Raw genomic sequence first — 21,375 nt, forward strand, 5'->3', positions numbered from 1 at the left:
GGCTCGCGTGCCGATACCTTCTCTACGACTAACAACATCGCATTCTGTTTCTTTTTGACCGCTAGCAATTTTGCGATTCTTCTCCCCTGTCGCAAAGTCATGTAGACGAATCAGATGTCTTGCTTCTGCGGAACCCAAAGGATTTCCCTTTTCCAGGAGTCGCAGCTTTCTTGGTATTAAACAAATCATCCGCAATCTCTCTCGCTTCTGACCCAAGACCGTCCTTGCGCCTTTTGTAGAGCTCGGGCGGGAAGACAAACTTGTTGCGATGAGTTCGGATGCAGTCAAGGGCTGCGGCCTTACCCGAATCCAGTGCGAGATCGAGCGCAGTTCGTCGTTTACACGACAGGTTCGTGATCTCGAGCGACGCCTTTTCAAGAAGGACATCGAGGGTCTCATAGGCGTTGTTCAACAAAGCCACATGAATGGGGTATCTCCCTGCGCGAGGGCACAGCTGGCCTAATATCTCAGGGGTTTGTTCGAGCTGGAATCGCACGTTGGGTGCATTGTTTAGCTCAATGGCGGAGCAAAGTTCTTCTTGCATCTGGGCATTTTGCTCCTGAGTAAGGCCTCCTTGTGGCGCTCCATTTCCAGTCGGTTCCTGATTCGGATCATGATGCGTGGTCACTATTGGGCCTTGCGGTTGCTCAACGGTGCTGCTTCGTGCAGGATCCAGATCTGCCAAAGCATCCGGATAGACATAGGGATCAGATGCGGTATCGTACTTTTCCCACTCTTGCTGAATGTAGGCAAGTCTGTCGCGCAACTCAGATGCTCCCATTCGTCTGCTACGATCGATCAGAAGAACCTTACCGATAATCACATTGAGTATATATAGCACGAACCTTTGCTCGGTTCGATATGCGTAGGAGTCCTCGACTAGCAGGTTGGACCAGTCGATGAGACTGGGGTGTAGAGCGGCACGAAGCGGTCCTGCTGTGTGAGGTATCACATCCACGTCCTGATCCCGACTTTGTAGATAGCGATAGATGTGTGAATCTCGGTGTCCCCATGGGTACGAGTCGCTTCTTATGTAAAACAAAGGCTCCCTGCCGCCGAGATTCTGGAATCTGACCATCAGGCAACTTTCCAAGTCTGTGACTTCCTTTGGTCCACCATATATGAACGCAAGTACCGTGAGCGTGATACAGCCTATGGACCAGACATCGCTACCCCGACCCGCTTGACTAATTTCTTGTTCTTGGATTTCCGGGGCTTGATATAGACCGGTCGGTCTTGTTGCAGGCAGAGTGGATCCTCGAGAAGTCGCTGTCGAGGTCTGTGTAGATCCAGCTTTTGGCTTTTTCGCAGCCTTCTTGCGAGCTAAGCCAAAATCGCTGAGCTTCCAGATCAGTTCATACTGCTCTTCGTCTCCGGAACCAGAACGAGTCTCGAAGATCAGGATGTTGTCAGGTTTGATGTCGAGATGGAGAGTTTCGAGCTTATCATGCAAGCATTCTAAGGCTTCGACAATGTCCACAAGGCTAGCAAGCAAACGAGACGGTATGACGGACTCCTGAGGGTGATTCCTGTCTTTGAGGAGATCACCCAGACTGAAACTTGCCAGTTCGAAGATGATAGAGTGTCTGATCGGCCTTCCTGTCCCGTCGAGCTCCGTAATACTACCCAAATGCAGCATTATCATTTTGTGCTTAGTCTTGTACGTTCTGAGTTCTTCCAAGATGCCGAGCTCAATCTTGAAGTCCTGAGTGGCCTCCGGCATATCGCGCATAGGTTCCAGATCTTTGAAGACTTTGAGAGCCACGAGTTTCGTGCTATTCGGATTACCAGGTATGAAATCGGAGTTTTCTTGGTCATCGTTCTCTCGGATCTCCCAGTGGCATTGTGCTATCTCAGCTTTGATCACTTGGCCTTGAGAGCCGCTCTTGATGGGATGATACCTGCCCATGAAAGGTAAGCGTTCGCTGGTGGTGATGTCATGATGCTCCAGCTTCTTGATCATAATCGGTTTGAATAATGCTTGATCCAGAAGTATGAGTCTGTGGCACCAGTTTGGAACTTTGTATTCTTGGAGCGTGGCCTTCGTGAACGGTATCGATTCATCAGACGGTATAAGATTGTCAGACTTGGCTGTAGGATGATCGAACATAATGACCATCCATTCCACGAATAACGAGAGCAATTCGTTGTTGTTTTGGTACAAAAGCAGAGCAAGTAGAGCTCTCCAGGATGATTCATCCGGTAGTTTGCGCTTCGTTGCGTCAATGCAACTATTGATGAACACCTGCATGTCGTCATTTACAGAATCTGAGCCCTTCTCTTCATCAGCAGTACTGGTAGCACTAGCTTGTAAGAACACGCCACCTCCGAAGGAAGAAGTCTCAGTGACCAACTCTGTGAACAAGAGCTCCAACGACCTATCGTTGAGTATCTGGTCAAGGTCGGGTTTCGGCAAGAAGGCGCTGCGCTGCACATCATCTGCTGAGATGTCCTTGGTAGTACGTTCGACAGCGTCTTGTAATTTCTGGGCCAGCTCCTCACACTGGACTTTGCGTGGTATGGACACGCTGGTCCGCGACGTTGAGAAACTGGGCCTGGTGCTCATCGAACCGGCCTGTCCAGCAAGTCGACTATCAAACATTCTTCGATTGTAGCACGCGACGGGACCCGCGCCGGAATGCAGGAAAGATGCGCTTGGTGGAACCGGCCATGCGCGATGGTCCCTGCAACGCAGAGAGAGGCCACAATAAACTCGTTAGCTTGTTACTAGACGGGAGCCACTGGCAGCGAAGTTGGGGTATGATTTAGGACGTAGCAGAACTATGGGGCAGCGATGCAGCAAGACGCTGCTGGGCTGTAGGCAACATCGCCCATGTGAACGGCGTCATCCCTTCGTCGCCAAGGGGCCGCGTTGCGCGGGGCCCCGCCGCCCGCGTGTCGCCAGGCTCGCCACTTCTAAGGCTCGATCCGCAGCAACGTGGCGTCGCGGCAGGCAAGACACCTGGGCACAGCATGTACTATCCCACCTTCGAATACCCGCCTGCCCAGCCGCAGGCGGGCATTTTGACATCATTATACCGGCGTATAGATCATGAGCAGGACTCACCTATGTATGCAGGTGGGCTTGCGCCAGCGCAGACATCCCTCGGCTTAATCGAGATCGAATCGATCTTACCTCAGCCTTGTACATACAGCAGGTTATAAAGTCCTCCAGCGGCAGGCAGATGCTATCCTGCCCTGTCTCAGCTTCGCCACCACCAAGCCATGATACAGCAGCAAGCCCTCCAACGGTATTACAGCCGTGACAAGCTACAAAGGTTCCTCAAAAACAAGTTCGGTGATAATATCAATTTCAACATCCAACGAGCTGGAGAGGAATATTTAACGTTTGAGGCTCCTAAGCTTTTGACGGCGGTAAGTCGCCCAGAACGGCTCACAACGCTACCTAGGTATGCTGACATCATTAGGATGACTGGAGGTAATACAATGCGTCCATTGCTTTCGCGACCGGTGAACGCTAACGAGAGGCATTCTGGCAGTGATGCAAAAGACTGAGGCGCTGTGCCTGTCAGCCCGTTGAGGCAGTGCGGGGCTCCCGCAGGATTGGATAAAGTCATTTCGCATCTTTGGGAAGGCTAGGACCGAACACATACTTGTTGTACACATCACGTAGTTTCTCTGCGCAAAGCCTTGCCTCGCCCTGCAATCTACGATTCCGATATGTCTTCTAGCACTCAGCAGGACGACAACAGCGCAAATGACCTTGAAGCACTCGTCTTTTCAACATCACAGATACAGACCCGCATTCTCGGCTGCCACCAGTTATTCTCGAAGCGCAAGGACAGCCACTTGCTCGAGGTAACTCGCTTCGCATGTGACGTGTCGCATACTCCATCTACTCATAGCTTTACTAGCTCTTCGCAACTGTCGGCTTACTTTGATGATGGCGCGAACGGTCCATTTGGGCAGGGTAGTGTTTTGGAGATATAGTGAGTGGGTTCAAGTCGTTTCGACTTCAGACTGATGATGTTGGTAGTGAGGTTCACCAGAAAGACACATTCGCGCCTCTCGGCGTTAGCAGCGACATGATATCTCTTCTCATGGATCATTACCACCTCAGCCCTGGGTTTCTTCAGATATTGGGGTGTTTCAAAGATCGGTACCTGCCCACGGAAGAGGGGTTTTCGAGCGCGTCGCAATCAAATTTCAATGGAAATCGCTATGGTATGTCAACCCTCATCGACATCCAAATGTGAGGTCGTAACAAATTTTGTAGAGTTTGGTTGGGTATACAAGTACTCTGAAATGAAAGCCGTAAAAACAGGAAGCCCATGGCGCATTCGACAAACAGGAATTTACCATCTTGTCGAGCGGAAGCGGGGAAGATCGGTTGTGTTCATTATACATCCAAGCCCGGTTGCTCACTTCAAGGGCTACCTTCACCAGGTGCTACAACAACCACAAGCCAGACTTAGGCTACTGTCAACCCCTATGGTGATCCACTCAATGCTGATATCCACACATCTCAGCTCCTGGCGTGACTATCTTGAGTACCACGAGGCTAAGCTTCTTCATCTAGTGAGTCCTCCCGTCGATAATAAGAATATTTTGAAATATCCACTGACCGATACAAAGGATATGAAGCCAGCCTGCACGTCGCTTACACAGTCCTTGGTTACATTCGAAACTCTGAAAGAAGTCCGTGCGATTGAGAAGAACATCTTGCCGCTAGAGCCCATCCTAGCATCATTCGAAAGGTTGACGAGAGATCTCGAAGAAGCCAACAATGTCTTCTCTGGAGCGAGCAAAGGAAGAGATGACACTGCCGTAGTCATAAGAGCGGCACTCACCCAGTTTCGCAAGGATGCCACATCATACAGAGGTCAGGTTCTATACATGAACAAGCGAGCCCAGTCAACTACTCAGTCGATGCTGGATACACTGAACCTGAGTCAGAGCAAGAACACGTTCGACATGGGCAGATCGGCACGAGAGGACTCTGTCGCAATCAGAGCGATCACCCTGGTCACGTCATTTTACCTCCCGTTTTCATTCGTTGCGGTAAGTGTTCCATGGCAGCTATAAAGACTGAATACAGCTGAAGACTTGCAGACCATGTTTGGCATGAACCTCGTCGATTTCGACTCGGAGTCTCGCAACCTTGTGCTCTCGAAACAGCTCTGGCTTTATTTCGTCATATCAGTTCCTTTGACTGCTTTGACGCTGGCTTGTTGGAAGTGGAGAATGCGGATGTATCGCGATGGCGACATGGATGAGGAGGGAGGGTCGACAGTAAAGGTGGGGCCGCGGAAGAGTAATTCAGATATTGAAATGGGTCAGTATTGAAACACGATGATTTGGGAACTTCATTGCACCAGGTTTTGCCGCCATCGCAACGACGCCTACGAAATATGATGTGGAACCATTTCAGCCCAAGTTCGTGCGTGTCTATAGGTTGCAGGGCGCCGTGCTTCAATCGCAACGATCGGTTTCTCTGTCGCTCGGTATCTCATCTACCTCGTCTTCGCTCGAGCATGAAGAGTCCGGAGGACCGGGATGAGTGGTTTTCGATCGTTGTGCGCGCCTTTTCTTCTCCCACTCCTTCCTTGGCGATCCAAGTCTCTCCGGATAGCCACACTCTTTCCAATCCCTGGAGGTCAATCGCAAGCACCACTCTACTGGTTGGGTGAATCTACGCGATATCGTTTTCAGAGTATAGATGAACATGAATCTGGTGGTGATATCGAGCTGCTCGAACACTTCCTCCAGGTCCTCTTTCCCGGTACTGGGAACGAGCCAAAAACAAAGAAACCACGCGAGAAGGTTGGTACCTGCAAACAACAAAAGCACGCCGAACTGACCAAGCGTATCCAGCAGCCATGGGGCTAAGACAGCAAGGAGTCCGGCTCCCATAAAGTTCCAACAGACAGCGAGGCTCATGCCGAGTTCTCGATTGACGAGGGGAAAGACTTCTGCTGAGATGACGAAAGCTGCTGGACCCTCGCCGACCGAATACGCAATTATGAACACGACCAAGAAGATGTAGTGTCCAGCGATGTACCCATCCTTTGGCTGGTTGGGAATCTTTGGGATTACGGCAGACATTAGCAAAGCCCCGGCCATTACTGGGAATGTCCAGTTCAAGACACGTCTCCGTCCGTCGGTAATGTCGATAACGAATAGGGCAGGAATTGTAGCTATAAAGTTGAGGAGCATGAACCCAAGCGAAGCGCCCAGTAGCGTCATGTTCCGGTCTGTGTCGCATTCGGGATTGTCGCCGAAGAAGGAGTATTTGAAGAAGTGGTCGGACATGAAAGCTATCAAGTTGATACCGCACAGTTGTTGTGATATCATTACAGCAGCTGCAGCTCGATGCGCTCTATTCGTATATCCGGAGCGGAAGAAAATTAACGTGACTCTTTCTCGCCAGCTGATGTGTTGAATAACATCACGGAAGGGACTCTTCGCATTAGTAGTTCGACTGGCCGCACTGGTCGTGTAGGAACGACCATCTAATGCTGCCTTCAGCCGACGCTGCTCGTCGATGAGGCGCGTGTGCATTAGGAACAGTTCGCCGGCGGCAAGTATGGGAACAACTTCGCCTCGAAGATCGACTAGAGACTTGTAGGCCTTCCGAATCTTGACTCCCCTGCGTGGATCGTTCTTCGACAGCTTCCCATACTGGGAAAGATTCCCTACGCTACCGCTTTCCTTCAACAGCCATCGAGGGGATTCTGCACAGAGGTTTAGCATTCAAGAACTGGGACCCTTGAGCCACATGAACCGCTTACCAGGTGAGAAGAGAATCAATGATAGCAAGAGTAATGCGGGGATGAAAGCGGAGATGAACATGTAGCGCCAACTTGAATGCACGTCAAGGCGATATACGGCCATATTTGCAACAGATCCGGCGGCCAGCCCGAATGCCACGAAAAGTTGCCAAAAGACCAGTAGGAAGCCGCGCACATCTTTGGGCGAGGTTTCAGACAGCAGGATAGGAACGATTGAAGCTTTGCCTGCCATGCCAGCACCTAATAATATTCTGAACACGAGAAGATGCTCCCATTTGTGGACCGAAGCTGAGCCCACGACCGATATGAAGCTGAATATGCCCGCAACACATATAGCGCCGCGACGGCCAAAGGGGAGTCTGTTGATTGGGTCGGTGATGATTAGACCTAGTATCGCACCAGCGAAAAACGGTACGCCGATTGTGACCCCGAGTAGCCAGGCACTGCGGTCGGTCTTGACATCGAGGGTGCTGTCTGTCCGTCTCGTGATACCGGTGCTGGTAGCTCCGGCGCAAGATTTATCCGAGTCGTCTATACCCAAGGCTTTCATTACTTCGATACTAGCTCCTCCAGATTGTCAGTCAAAAGAGATGACTGCTTCTTTCGGATTATCTTACCGGCCATAGCAGCTTGATCCCAACCTCTGGAGAAACGTCAGCCACGAATCGCATGCGCTAAGCATAAGCACTCACTGTGTCATTGCCGCAAAGATGCAAGCGACGATCAACAGCCAATGTAACCTCGATAGATTTCTCAGTGTTTCCCACCTACTCTGTGGCAGAAAAGCCCTGTATAAAACCTCGCTTTCCAGTCGTGTATATTTGTGCTCGCCGACGCGTAACTCGATGGGTCTGTGCGGTTCATTGGGGTTATCTGAACGCCAATCTTGGATGGCCTCGAACTCGACTTTGATATCAACTTGCGATCGGAGGGCGAGGACACCGCGGACAATCACATCCCGCTCGACTGGTATACGATATTTCTTGTGGAATCTTTGGGCTTCTACCTGTGTAACGCCATTGAGTGGATTATCCGCTGCAAGACTGTGGAGCATGATTAGAGACGATCTCAACGCATCATGAACAACATCATACCTGGGGTTGTCTTCAACCATAGGCCTGTGTGCGGATGCTACCGATCGAGTGGCCATACTCGTAGGCGTAGCCATTCTTGTCGGGTACTAACAGATAATGGAGTGGAGCAGCACGCAACGTGCAACGTACAACGATCAAGGGTGGGGAAAAGGTAACATGGCTTGTACCTGGAAACACGTCATATATGTCCGCAGCCTATATCGAAAACTTGCCAAAGCTGACGAAGAGAAAGAAGGCAACAAGGCGCCATGAGCCACCTGGACGGCATTCGTTGCCACGCATGAGCAGTAAGTATGCCGCGCCGTAATGTGGAGGTTTACGGCGTCCATACAGCCACTAGCGACGCTGCTAGCGAACTCAGCCTGGCTGTTGTGCGACACGAGGGCGTGGAGGTCGCGTCTACGGCCTAGGCAAAAGGTCCTCCTGTTCTCACCGGTCATCCAACCACCGCGATGAGAAGCACAGCGACAGACATTTAGTTTAGTAACACTTTGTAATTGATAAGCGGACTCTTAGATCATCGAGAAGTAGGTAGATGAAGTTGTCGATATGAGAATTTGAAGGTGGTCGAAGATGATGTTGCCGCGATGGCCCAAGTAGGACGCGCTGATGGGGACGCGGCTCTAATGGCCCCCGCCCCCCAATATTTCGCGCTTATGCCAAGCCCAGTCCTCCCTTCCCAACTACCGAATCTCCGATGTAGTAAACTTTCTTTTTGCACGCCCAGGGCCGCGCTGATCAAGATCGAAATGGCACTCTTGCACGCCGCTTCTCTCTATTCCGGCTGATGATAAACTAGCAGAATCTTTGGCTCGTTGCCAGTACAGTTTTCAGGCGAGATTGTATGCTGATGATGCGAGTTGAACACCCTCAAGAGCACGTGACGCGGCATGACGAATGCGCTGCACTTCTCAACAGAGGGAAGAGCTTCCCTTGCATGTTTCGCTGTTGCCTCCTGTTGAAGTCAAATTTGACCTTGATCCATAACAGCGCTACCAGCCAGAGTCTGACGGAAAGGCCTCCTCGCCAATAACCCCTGGCGTCACGTTGTTTGCTAGCTCCTGAGGCCAGCGAGGCCAAATAGCCCGATTCTATTGCTACTACGGCTCGTGCCGAATACCGCGAGGTTCTGGCTTGCATGATGGCTCAGATTATCCTTTGAGCGATGGTACGAGAGGTAGGCTCGGTGATTGACGGATCGCGGAACTGTCAATGTTGTTGTCGTTATTCTCGAACGTGAGCTTTGTCGACAGGTCCAACGCTGGTCTAGAGGATGCCCAGGTGACCTCCAAGCTCCAACATGTTGCTGCTGTCGCAGTCGTCGGAAACCTTCGCCCTTGCATCTAGCGCTCGAAAGGGTCTCTCTTTGGTCAGATTGCTGCTGGTACCCAACGTCAGATCCCTAGAAGGGACTACACGATCGCGTACTGCCTGCCACCCTCCGCAGCAAAGTCTATCCAAGTCGCCGACTCGCTGTCCGCATATGGAAAATCCAAGATTTCGTCGCCATACCCCGGTACGTAAGCGACATTGATCATTTCATACGACTGAGTTCCTGGTATTGGTGCCAAGATGAAAGGAACTTCTGTCCCAAATAAACAAACCAGTATAGCGCCGTCGGGTACAAGTCGGCAATCGTGATGCCATGAGACCCCTAAGTGTCCTTCTTCAGTGACAAAGATATCACGGCCTCCGAAGTGTCTCGTGTCGAGTATGGAGTGAAAACCATGGGGAGTTGACGAAAGAGGTGGGAGGTCTACGCGGAAGGCATCTCTATCCCCAAGTAGAAGGCTGGTGAAGTGATCAAGATCCCCGTCTGTGATATCTCTTAGTCGAAGTACTTGTAGGAAGGTACGCGGCAATATGCCACGAGGCTCCAGGATGCCATGGTAGAAGTCGTACATCTCAACATTTGGTGTCCGGACTCGAAATCCGGTGTCACAGTGCTCACTTGACCACGAAGAATTTTGTGTTCTACAGACAGTACCAACATACCGACCATGAGCATAAAGCGTCTTATGATCCGTTGATAAATGTATCGAGCCTTGCCGCTTCTCCCGCTCTTGTATGTCCAGTTGCGAGTTGCACACCAGATCAAGATTAGCCGGCGTAGGGATCGAGGTGAAATCCAGCAACCAAGACGATTTACTCCAATGAGTCCGATGAAATATTCCAGTGGGTTGTGTGTCTTCATCAAGATAGGGAAACGCAGATTCTTCCAATATCGAGATGACTGTAGCCTCAGCCAATAGATGCCGCAGGGGTTTCGAGTAATCAACTGCTATTGTTTTGGTAAGCTGGAAGTCGCATAGTCCCATGAGTCCATAGATTTTATCGCGCGGGTCTGCAGAAATCGCGCTCTGTGATGCGATCAGGCACCAATACAAGCTTCTGTGGCTGTCGGGGCGTGATCTGATATCTGTCAACGCCAAAATGCGTAGCGTAGCGTACTCAAACCGATCACAAAGCTGAGAATCGTACGACGGTAGCTTTGACCATCTTGAAAGAAGTATATTGGAAACAGATAACGAGAAGGCCGACCAAGTTGTGCACACGCTCCCGATCCGCACAATTGGGTCTCTTTTGGCTAATGCCAGCTCTTGGATGACCCAAAGGCGACGAAACCAGGGAAGCTCCATGATATCCACGAAATGCTGAAAGATATGGTAATTTTCAACCATATCGTACTCAAAACTGGGTGGCCTTCCGTTCCCCTCTTCTAGTAGCATCTTCTTCCAGATCGCTTGGCATCTTTCAAGTTGCAAACACGCCCTTTTCGGCCACTCGCCAAGCCAAATCAAGATCTTTTCCGCAGATTTATAGATCATAGCCATATGCTGAACCTGATGAGACCTTTCCTCAACGTCTCGCTGACTGATGCACAGTGCGTCAACCCAAAGCATCCGCGGTTTACCGTCGAACCGAAGACGCCTCAGCCCTTGATCGAGGCTTTCGGTAACACACAGCTCGATCCCGTCAAGTAGGACTTTTCGAGGGCTAATCGCCTTCCCCCACGCATACGAGAGCGCTTCGTATTCGAATTCGCAGTAGAGGGCAGGCTCGTACCAGTGCTCATCGTCTGATTTCTCCTGATGCGAGTTTGCCAGGTCTGACATGTTCTCATCTGATCCCTCATCTGTTACCCGCTGTTCCAGCTTGACGGTGTGTAGCGTCAGGTCAATCGGATCATCGTATCCACCTGGCAACAACTTGACCAAGCGAATCTCTCCGGCATCTGAATCGATGGGCTGATATGGCGATCTTTCTGAACCGGTGGGAAGTGGTGCTTGGAGGGCTTCCATCGAGCCCCGCCAATGGTGCAACGCGGTTGCCTAAAGCGTTCGGGGATTCCGTGTCGCGATCGACCAACGATCGTTTCGATGTATATTCGGTACGGTCAATGCATGTGAGTACAGTTGCTAGGGAGGTGTAGGTGCAGTGAAATGTTTGGTAAGAGAAGTGAGATGCGACGAAGCGAAGCGGGGAAGGAGCGATTGGATAGGTTTAGGCAGCCACACGAGGCTGATGACTAAGTCCAGCCAACACGCATCTTCGGTGAACGAAGTAAAAGCCATACTCCTCAGAGGGAATTCTGTCTATATCTAGGTTTATTTGCTGAAATAGAGTAAATGTAACCCATATACCAACCCAATAATTCTCAAGCGGGCAGCAAGAAACAATTTGTGTAGTTGGATAGAGTTACAACCTGTGCGCCCATAACCTATGATATATACATAACGAAATTCTTCGGGCACATTCAGCTTGTGCACCGTACGTCTTTCTCCCTTCCCCTCAGCTTCCAGCGCGTGATCACCAGCCACAACCCGCAAAACCCCCTCACTGCAACAGAGAAAAGCCAGTACCCTGACCCGCAGCCTCCATCAGCGCACGAGTGAACTTAGTACGCTCGCTAGTCTGCATAACAGTCGGGCGGCGAGTCCAGCCAATCTCAGTAGGCATACGCTCGTTTCCTGCATCGAATGCGTTAGCCACTACTGTCCATTCATCCTCTCAAAAGATAAAGGTTGAAACTTACGCAGCCAGTACTCAATAAAGTCCTTCCTAACAGTGCTCGTAGTACCATCCGCCATAATCTCAAAGAACGAAGCGCATTCACCCCAACTAAACCCATCCGCCAACAAAGACGCCTTGTGCTCCGGGTTAGTCTTCTTAGATGTATCGAGGCGTGCCATGCGGGCGTCAGCGAGCTGCTGAACGGTGATCTCTGGTGTTGTGAAGAAAGATGCTGTTTCAGCCCAGACAGTTTCGTTGAAGGGGAGGGGGTTGGCGAAGAAGCGGTCTGAGCGACTCAGGCTGAAGTCGTGCTCCAGCACGCCCTCACGGCCCAGCGTGTCAAGATCGAATGTACGTGCGAAAGGCTCTGGGTTGGTGCGTACGGCTTGCGAGAAGAGGATGATGGCGTCGCTTTTGGCGATGTTGAAGCCTTCGAGCATGGCGTCGGCGAGGATGTCGCGGGTGATTCTTCGTCCGTCGTGCGGCAAGTAGCCGTGGTTGGCAAGGGTGTTCATGCCGGGGCATGGACCGCGTGCTGTTGAGTCACTGATTAGTGTGATGTTCCTATCACGACCAGAGATGTCTGTTTAGATGTTGCAACTAACCATCGGTAGGACCTGGAGCTGTCCAGTTCCTGGGCACCCAGGCCTGGCGAGCGACATAGGTCGGGAAAGCCGAGGCTGACGCAAAGATAGCGAGAAAGCTGATAGTAGATGAGACCTTCATGGTGGTTCTAAATGAGAGAACGGGCAGAGTAATGATGAGAATGGATCTCAAAAATGAATGTTAACGAAAGGATGTGAAGGTACGACTGTCAATGAGTGATTCGCTTGAAGTGATCTCTGCTGGTGTCTATAAACTCTTTGAGCATTCAGATTATATATCGACCTGCTTCGAGTGACAGCTACACATCGTTGTCAGGCGTGAAACTCGTCAATGGCATCGCCAGCCCTCGGCCCCAACATCTAAAGGACGTTGCACCACGCCATTTGCGGTGCCTCGGCTCGCAAAGTCGACGAAGAGATGCGATACGTGAACTTTTTGGCGATTCTCTGGGATGTGCTTGATGGATTCGTGATGGGGAGAGGTAAAAGAAACACTCGAGGACTTGGCGGTTCGGAATAAACAACCGACAAGCCACAACTCATTTCGCGTCCGTTACAACGATCTCGGCGTACGTAGGGAAGTGGATCGCATCCTATCACATCGCGATGCGCCGGTGACGTTCCTCGGTTCGAAAGGACGGACCCATAAGTATTGGGATGGGAATGGACGTATGGGATTCTTCCTAGTAGGCCATCTTCTAGGGATATTGGACATGGTGGTGCGCAGCGTCCGAAACTCTCTCTACCATACAACAAAAGCCTTGGAAGTGGTAAGAGATACCGGGTTCGACAAGTTAGATATATTCTACCGCAACACAGGCTATAGAAAAGGCGGTTCAGATTGCAAATCGCCGCGATAATCCACGTGGTCGTTGTTGATAATCGTGAGACGGCTAGCATGATCGGGATGCTCTCTACCAGGTCAGCTGACGATGGCTCTGAACAGAAACAGTGTTAGGCCGACCATGGCATTTGCGGTAGGCCGTCCTGAATATTACCAGCTGGTCGGTCGTGTTCCTCTCGATCTGAGGGTCGCGATTTCACCTCAGACTGGCACGAAACACCACCCCCACAAATTTAGGCCTCGGCAGTTTCGAGACATACCATATTCTCCTATGCTTTTTATCCAGTCCAATGAAAGACTCGATTTATTTGGCAATGACCGTGATGATCGCTTCGGACACCTGCTTGCGCGTAAAGAGCTAAGATTGTGGCACATGCATCGCTCAGACCCGACACCGAGATACAGGACTGGGTGCGATACAAGAAAGTATACCGCAGTAAGGGCAGCGCGATCTCAGCAAGATTGAGTCTGACATCACTGTAAGCACTTCTTTGCGCCTATGAAGATGAAGAAGTTCCAGGGCCGTGTGTATTCAAGATGCACCAAACCATCTGGAATCGTTGTATCGAAACGAAAACTCGTGAGTGGTATTCAAACAGTGTTGTACAGGTTGTTCGCGGTTGTATGGGAGATCGACTGTGTCGACAAATGGGCGTGTTTATCTCGGGTGCGTAGCGTTTAGTCTTGCGAGGGCTTCGGTTGTTCGGGCTGCTCGGCGAGACGATTGTCGCCCTTGGGCTTCGATTCGGTGTGGAATTGTGCGGACCTAGGTGTGGTGCTGCCGTCGTCCCAGAATTCAACGTCGCCTTCTGCGCTTAGAGAACCTCTCTTGACTAGGCTGCCTTTCTCCCGCATGAGGTCCTCGATGGTGACGGACTTGTCTGAGAATACCTGAAAACTATTAACCTCAAGTCATGCCAACTCTCCAGCGGTCATACCTTGAGGTGGTCTGCAATGAGATGCCGATTCTTGCAGCCCGGACATTGGATCAAGACAGTCCCATGATGGTAGCCTTGCTTCGAAAGTCGATGTGAAGAGCGTGTCTTGCAAACGTTGCAGGTAAATGTGAGCTCGTATGACGGGACTTGTTCGCGCTCTAGTCGTGAGTCTGGCGCATCTGTTGACGTGGGAGGAGCCGCGCTTGACTCAAAGCGGACAGTAGAAGGTAATCGCGCACGTGATAGTATGAGTGAAGGTCGTATGGCAGCTGACGTTCGCGGTGTGTGGAAGAGGCGCTTTGCGGGCGCAGGAATGCGCTCAGCGTTGGGGATTCGAGCAGTTCGGGGCGCAGTGCTTCGGGCGATGCCGCGCAACAAAGAGGTGGAGGAGCGCATGACGATATGACACAAACTGACACGACTCAAAGATGGTGAAAGAATGAGTTGGCGACTGTGAAACGGCGTGTGAGGTATGACGAACGGAAGTGCAGCGGGCAAAGAATAATCGACCGAGCGCCAAGCCATGACGACGGCGAGCTCGTGCAGCGGGGACCCTCGCCCGCAACACGCCCGGCACCTGAACTTCACCATCACTCGCGTCTGCCGTCACGCGTGCCATTCCTTCACTGTCACCCTCGCCGTGCTGCGTACTAGCCCCCAAATGTTCCTTTGAACCATCGGCCTCTTCCTTACACCCACGCCACACCGGGCATCTGCACCACCAGCCTACCTCCGCCTGCGACCGCACCGAGCTTCGAAGCTCTAGATATCACACGATCAGAAGAAGGCAGGAGCGAAGATGATCGCAGGACGAGGAAGACAGCGGATACGGCCGCCAAGGAGGGTACGTACTGCGCGCTCACTTTCACCTTCACTTTCACTTTCCTCGCGTGCTAGCCTACGCCGCTCAACCTCGCTGTCATAAGAAAAGACTCCATGCTGTAGACTCAACACTAACAATGGCGCGTTCGCAGGGTCTGCACGGCGACGAAGTAGATTTCGAGAACACGTGGGCCACCATCGAGGCGGCCTTTAGGGAAATCCACACAAAGAATGCGTCCAAGCTATCATACGAGGAGCTTTACCGCCACGCATACCGAATCGTTTTGAAGAAGAAAGGCGAGGCTCTCTACGAGAAAGTTCACGAATTCGAGCGAAATTGGTTGAGCACCGAAGTCCGAGCCTCAATCTCGCAATTGCTCTCAACGAACCTACTTGTAGACGCGCAGAGTATCGGCGGAACTACACCAAATGAGCGACGTGTAGCGGGCGAGAGGTTTCTGAAAGGGCTGAAGCAGGCATGGAGCGATCACCAGATCTGCACCAGCATGCTGGCAGACGTGCTCATGTACATGGTAAGATGATATCTGGACGGACTGAGCTGAGGATGTTAGCTAACACGGCCTGCTTAGGACCGTGTCTACTGTGCTGACCATCGCCGCCCATCAATTTACAACGCCGCCATGGTTCTGTTCCGCGACGAAATCCTCAATTCCAAGATATCCCCGACCGACGCTCGAGCGATCCTCAACCTCTTGAACAACATCATCCTCGACCAGATACAGATGGAGCGTGACGGCGACGTCATCGACAAGCAGCTTATCAAGTCTTGCGTGTATATGCTCGAGGGCCTACACGAAGGCGAGATAGAGGCGGAGGACCAGCGACTGTACAACACGTCTTTTGAGGTGGAGTATCTGGACACCAGCAGAGCCTTTTACCGCGAAGAATCGGAGCTTTTACTACGCGACGCGCATGCCGGCGCATACTGCAAACATGCGCGACGCAGAATTTACGAAGAGGACGAGCGCTGCAAGCAAACACTGCTGGACACTACGGGACCCAAGATTCAGAAGGTTGTGGAGGAAGAGATGATCAAGTTCCGGATACACGAGCTTGTAGAGATGGAGAGCGGTGTACGCTTCATGATCGACAACCATAGACTTGAAGAGCTGAACCTTATCTACGACCTAAACAGGCGGGTAGATGACAAGAAGATCCAGACAACCCGAGCCATTCAGCAGCGCATTGTCGAGATGGGCTCAGACATCAACAAGGACGCGATCGCGGCGTCACTGGCGCCAGCCGTTGCACCTGCCGCCGATTCAGCCGACAAGGGCAAGGGTGCTGCGCAAGAGAAGAGCCTGAACCAGCAGACTGTCGCTGCGATCAAGTGGGTCGAGGATGTCCTTGCCCTGAAAGATCGGTTTGACAAGATTTGGCGAGAGTCATTCGAGTGCGATCCGCTACTGCAACAGGCGCAAACAGCAAGTTTCTCCGATTTCATCAACTCGGTGACATTCCCACGATCATCCGAATACATCTCCCTCTTTATCGACGAAAACATGAAGAAGGGCATCAAGGGCAAGACTGAGGCTGAGATTGACGCGGTTCTGGAGAAGGCCATCATCCTGCTACGATACGTACAGGACAAGGACCTTTTCGAGCGCTACTACAAGAAGCATCTGTGTCGCCGTCTGTTGATGAACAAGTCCATCAGCAACGAAGTAGAGAAGCAAATGATCTCCAAGATGAAGATCGAGCTCGGCAACAATTTCACTCTGAAGCTGGAGGCCATGTTCAAGGACATGACCATCTCCGAAGAGCTTACTGCTGGCTTCAAGAAGCACGTGGAAGGCCTCGGAGAGAAGGATCCTAAGCGCATCGAGCTGTCTATCAACGTGCTGACCAGCATGACATGGCCTCTCGAGACTATGGGTGGAGCTGCCGCCGACGAAGAGGACAAGCGACCACGATGCAATTACCCTCTCGTTGTAGACAAGCTCAAGCGCGGTTTCGAGAAGTTCTACAGCCAGAAGCATTCCGGACGACAGCTTACCTGGCTCCCCAACATGGGATCAGCAGACATCAAAGCTGTCTTCCCCAAGGTCCCTCAGAAGGATGGCTCTGTCAAGGAGCGTCGCCACGACCTCAATGTGTCGACATACGGCATGATCATCCTGCTTCTCTTCAACGAGCTTGATGCCGGCGAACGCCTAACATTCGAAGAGATCCAAGCCCAGACAAACATCCCTCCTAGTGATCTCATCCGTAACTTACAGTCGCTCGCCGTCGCACCTAAGACACGCATTTTGATCAAGGAGCCCATGTCCAAGGATGTCAAGCCCACCGATAAGTTCTCCTTCAACGAAGGCTTCCAGGGCAAGTTCGTCAAGATCAAGGTTGGTGTCGTCAGCGGCGGCAACAAAGTCGAGAGCGATCGTGAGCGACGCGAGACCGAGAAGAAGAATGACGATTCGCGAGGCTTCTGCATTGAGGCCGCCGTTGTGCGTATCATGAAGTATGTATTCTTCAAAACCTATACAACGTCAAACATGCTAACAAGAAACAGACAACGTAAAGAGCTCTCACATCAACAACTCATGTCCGAAACCCTCAGCCAACTCGTCGGCCAATTTAAACCCGAGGTCACCATGGTTAAGAAACGCATTGAGTCGCTCATTGAGCGTGAATACCTGGAGCGCGTAGACGGCGCGCAGACTGATTCGTATAGGTATCTGGCTTAGAGAGCAGAAAAGGGGTATTTGCACAGCACTTCAGCAGCATGTTTGCGGGCGTTTTCGGGGTTGGTCGCTAAATTTGAGGGAGCGGACTACCCTTATGGAATGAATGAATGCATAGCTTGGCGTCGATGGAGTCAGGGTCGGGGAGTCATGTGGGAGATTTTTGTAGATACCTTTTACAATGAAAGAGGTGAATTTGGTAATGAAGAGTTTCAGGACGTGTATACGAAGAACTTTGCCGTGAGTGCATGTATTTTCTGATTGCAAGACATTGCAAAACGTCTGCCTTCCCTCTATATCTTGCTCTACTATGGATATCATCCAATCCCTCACTTATACCTCCCAACAACCTTCCTCCTCTTCTCAAACGCATCCCCAGCCATACTCCCACTCCCTCTCGGTCCATCCCCGACAGGCCTCTTCCGGCTCTTCTCCAAGCTCCCCAACTTCCCACTCTTCTTCTGCGTCAACTTCTCAATCCGATCAATCCCCGCCCCCAAACTGCGCCACTCCTCACCCCCAAACCCGCCATCCCGCTGCTGCCTCGCCTTCTGCTTCGCAGCGTCTTTCTTGCTCCCCGGCGCCAACCGCGTAAAGTTCGCTTCTTCGTACTCGCGCCTCTCGTTCTCCTCGCGACGTTCGCGTTCGGACTTTGTGTGTCGGCCCCCGTGTGTGATGGTGCTTCCGATGCTGGGTTCGGCGATGGGCGCGCCCGAGAGCTCGGTTGCGATGAATTCGTCGAGGGTGGCGGATTTTCCGGGGCGGCGCTCGCGGCGCTCTTCGCGGTTTTCGGGTACGGGCATTGCCATGGGCGTTATCTTGGGTGGGCGGTAGATGCCATCTTTCGCGGTTTCGGCGCGCGCGCGCTCTTGGGCTGCTTCGGTCTTTTGGCGTGTTACGAGGGCGCGGCGCGGGCCGTAGGCCATTTCGTCTTCGTCTTCGGAGGTTTGCGCTGTACCTGCCGATTCGGCATCGCTGACGTCCGAGTCGGAGCCTGTGTCTGTCTTGCTCTTCTTTGGTTTTGAGGTGGGCTTTGCGGAGGCTTGGGTGGTGCGGCGGGTGGCATCGTCGGCTGTGCGGAGGATCTTGTCGATTTGATATTTCAGGCGGCTTTCGAGCGGTCGTACACCCTTTTCTAGATAGATTCGCAGTTCTACTAGCTTCTGGACGACTTCATCTTGAGGGTGGAGGTCCGTTTCTTGCTGGTCGCCTTTTCGTGCTCGGAGCTTTAGGAGGATGAGGAAGACGAGGTTTTGTAGGTAGGATAGCAGCAGCTCGTTCTTGACATCCAGCAGGGAAATGCCTTCCTTCGGTGGTAGGATATCCTCATTGGGAAGAGCTTCTGTAGCGGATTGAATGGATGTAGTAAGAGTCGCGAGAAGCGACTCCAGCGAGTTGTCGACAGCCATGATGTTTAGGGACGTCGTGGTTGTGCCTGCCGCGCGCGCTGTACCTGTTGAAGTTGCAAAGAAATTTTAGTGGGGCTTGAACGCGCCAAGCGCACGGGCCACTGCGGTCATCGCGTGGGTGGTGGGCTGCCTGTCCCAAATCCTGCGTGTGACCTCATAATGTCAGCATATCAATACTCGCCGTGTTCGACTCCAACCTCGATACGGCTTCTCTCCGTCTCCGGCACTCAAGATGCTCCTGCATACAAATTAGAGGAGGTGGATATCAGGCAGAAGCCGCGTTTCGAGGCGCTCTCATATACGTGGACCGACTACGATAACGAAGAGCCGGAACCCATAGTTGGAGATACCAATACTTATTCGTCTATTCCAATAACCGGTGCTGGCTCTCTGAGGATTACGGTGCATCTAGCGCGCATCTTGTACCATGTTCACGAGCTCCTGACGCAACCTGAATCAAGCGGGAAGATTTGGATTGATCAGATTGCTGTGAACCAGCATGATCTGGACGAGCGAGGACACCAGGTCTCTCTGATGTCGCACATCTATGGACAAGCGGAGCGGACGCTAATGTGGATTGGCATGTCTCCTGAGCATACGCCTGTACTACTTGATCTGATAAGAAACTTGGGCGAGCTCCCACCGCTTGATGTCCATTGGACTGCCGAGATGCACAAGGATCTGGAAAGCAGATTGATTGCTCTCTTTTCTCAAGAGAACGATACAGGCTATACAACAGCACAGTACATTCAAGCATTGACTTGGGCCATTGGTCGCCCGTACTTTAAACGTGCATGGATAGTCCAAGAGATCGTGTTATCCACTCGGCCCACGATGATACTTGGAACGACACCAACTGAAATATACGTACTTTATCGTATCATCTTCGTCATCAGATATTCCTCAAAAGCGGCCCTGCAAGTCGTTTACTCGCTAATCCCAGATCACCTCGGAGTCGATCGCTTGCTGAGCATGGACACGGCACGTAGATGGCTACGAGGCGACCCTACGCAGAGCACCTTATATAGCGACTTCTTGGATGTACTGTTCTGGCTCTCATCATCGCGTGAGGCCAGCGACCCAAGGGACGCCATTAATGCATTTTTAGCTTTTCAAGAAAGGACCTCCGCTCTGGACTTCGTTGCAGATTATAGGATGTCTACTGGACAAGCATACCGAAAGCTTTGTGCAGATATGGCGCGGAAGACTGGCTCGCTTGCGTTCCTGGGGCTTATCCGCGGCAGCGCAGACGCGGAGATACCTTCTTGGACCATAGACTGGCGAGTGGACGTTTCTTCTGCAGGAGACAGATGGCAGGGTTACAGGATTGGCGACACTCCACATTACCCGTACGCCGCCGCCAAAGGGCGCCTATGCCAAGCGAACGGAATATATCAAGAAGGCGATGTGCGCTTGGTTGTTCGCGGCCGGATCATTGACACGGTCCAGTTCGTGTCAAGTGTTACCCGAGAAGAGATCGCAACTTTTGGAGTAGAGAATGTACGACTGGCCGAAGAAATGGCTAACCTCAGAACGACCATGCCTACAGCGGATGTCGATACGTCTGACGAGATGAATGCTGCTAAGGAACGTATATTTGTTACGCTCTTGGGCCATGATCTTGGTCCGCAAGCTCTCACAGAGCCTCTACAATATACTACAGGCGATTTGATCTCAATGTACGAACGCTTCATTGACACGAAAACACCCGAGCCTGTTAGCGAAGCAGTTCACAAGGAGAAATTCCCTCAAATGAATTTGAGACTCATCCACAAAAGACTCTTCCTCGGGAGCAAGCAATTGTTTGGGCTTGGGCCAAAAGCCGTACGACCAGACGATTGCATATGCATCATACATGGATCTTCAGTCCCTCTACTATTGCGACAGTGTGAGAATGGAGAATACACAGTATTAGGACAATGTTACTACGAAAGCTGGATGTATGGCGAAAAGATCGATTGGGAGGAGGACGAAGCCGATGAGTTTGTACTGGTATGAGATAATGCAAGGCTCAGCCCAGTCGCTGCTGGACCCAAGAGATGATCACCACGTCCAAGTCTTGGTTCATGCACTTCATTCAAGAACCATTTCGTACCCTTGTCCAATACAAAGGAACAGACTTCGACGTCATCCCCAAATACTTGTGCCTCGTTTCCGCTTCTCCATGTCGCCTTTACGCAACCAGATACCTCTGG

The 21,375-nt window shown here is 51.7% G+C and overlaps 8 protein-coding genes across 8 annotated transcripts; 2 read left to right on the plus strand and 6 right to left on the minus strand.

Moving 5' to 3' along the window:
• Positions 1–97: 97 nt before the first annotated feature.
• J4E86_006392 (uncharacterized protein) lies at positions 98–2,602 on the minus strand (the record flags this gene model as incomplete). The annotated part of the gene is made up of 1 exon (XM_051446921.1): positions 98–2,602. One exon carries the CDS (start codon positions 2,600–2,602, stop codon positions 98–100), a length of 2,505 nt encoding a protein of 834 aa, XP_051301406.1.
• Positions 2,603–4,467: 1,865 nt separating this feature from the next.
• On the plus strand, positions 4,468–5,307 carry J4E86_006393 (uncharacterized protein; the record flags this gene model as incomplete). The annotated part of the gene is made up of 2 exons (XM_051446922.1): positions 4,468–5,022; positions 5,074–5,307. The coding sequence occupies 2 exons, from the start codon at positions 4,468–4,470 to the stop codon at positions 5,305–5,307; spliced, it is 789 nt and encodes a 262-aa protein (XP_051301407.1).
• Positions 5,308–5,636: 329 nt separating this feature from the next.
• J4E86_006394 (uncharacterized protein) lies at positions 5,637–7,302 on the minus strand (the record flags this gene model as incomplete). Its single annotated transcript, XM_051446923.1, has 3 exons — positions 5,637–5,653; positions 5,823–6,695; positions 6,723–7,302. The coding sequence occupies 3 exons, from the start codon at positions 7,300–7,302 to the stop codon at positions 5,637–5,639; spliced, it is 1,470 nt and encodes a 489-aa protein (XP_051301408.1).
• A 3,476-nt stretch (positions 7,303–10,778) lies between these two features.
• Positions 10,779–11,148, minus strand: J4E86_006395 (uncharacterized protein; the record flags this gene model as incomplete). Its single annotated transcript, XM_051446924.1, is given in 2 exon segments — positions 10,779–10,851; positions 10,868–11,148. The coding sequence occupies 2 exon segments, from the start codon at positions 11,146–11,148 to the stop codon at positions 10,779–10,781; spliced, it is 354 nt and encodes a 117-aa protein (XP_051301409.1).
• Positions 11,149–11,683: 535 nt separating this feature from the next.
• Positions 11,684–12,586, minus strand: J4E86_006396 (uncharacterized protein; the record flags this gene model as incomplete). Its single annotated transcript, XM_051446925.1, has 3 exons — positions 11,684–11,817; positions 11,883–12,395; positions 12,466–12,586. The coding sequence occupies 3 exons, from the start codon at positions 12,584–12,586 to the stop codon at positions 11,684–11,686; spliced, it is 768 nt and encodes a 255-aa protein (XP_051301410.1).
• A 1,401-nt stretch (positions 12,587–13,987) lies between these two features.
• J4E86_006397 (uncharacterized protein) lies at positions 13,988–14,643 on the minus strand (the record flags this gene model as incomplete). The annotated part of the gene is made up of 2 exons (XM_051446926.1): positions 13,988–14,200; positions 14,248–14,643. 2 exons carry the CDS (start codon positions 14,641–14,643, stop codon positions 13,988–13,990), a joined length of 609 nt encoding a protein of 202 aa, XP_051301411.1.
• A 563-nt stretch (positions 14,644–15,206) lies between these two features.
• Positions 15,207–17,774, plus strand: J4E86_006398 (uncharacterized protein; the record flags this gene model as incomplete). The annotated part of the gene is made up of 3 exons (XM_051446927.1): positions 15,207–15,602; positions 15,660–17,548; positions 17,600–17,774. The coding sequence occupies 3 exons, from the start codon at positions 15,207–15,209 to the stop codon at positions 17,772–17,774; spliced, it is 2,460 nt and encodes an 819-aa protein (XP_051301412.1).
• A 326-nt stretch (positions 17,775–18,100) lies between these two features.
• Positions 18,101–19,180, minus strand: J4E86_006399 (uncharacterized protein; the record flags this gene model as incomplete). Its single annotated transcript, XM_051446928.1, has 1 exon — positions 18,101–19,180. One exon carries the CDS (start codon positions 19,178–19,180, stop codon positions 18,101–18,103), a length of 1,080 nt encoding a protein of 359 aa, XP_051301413.1.
• Positions 19,181–21,375: the final 2,195 nt, after the last annotated feature.

The sequence above is a fragment of the Alternaria arbusti genome, assembly GCF_024043155.1.
Source record: "Alternaria arbusti strain BMP 1465 chromosome Unknown scaffold_8, whole genome shotgun sequence".
In the NCBI taxonomy this organism is placed as follows: Eukaryota; Fungi; Ascomycota; class Dothideomycetes; order Pleosporales; family Pleosporaceae; genus Alternaria; species Alternaria arbusti.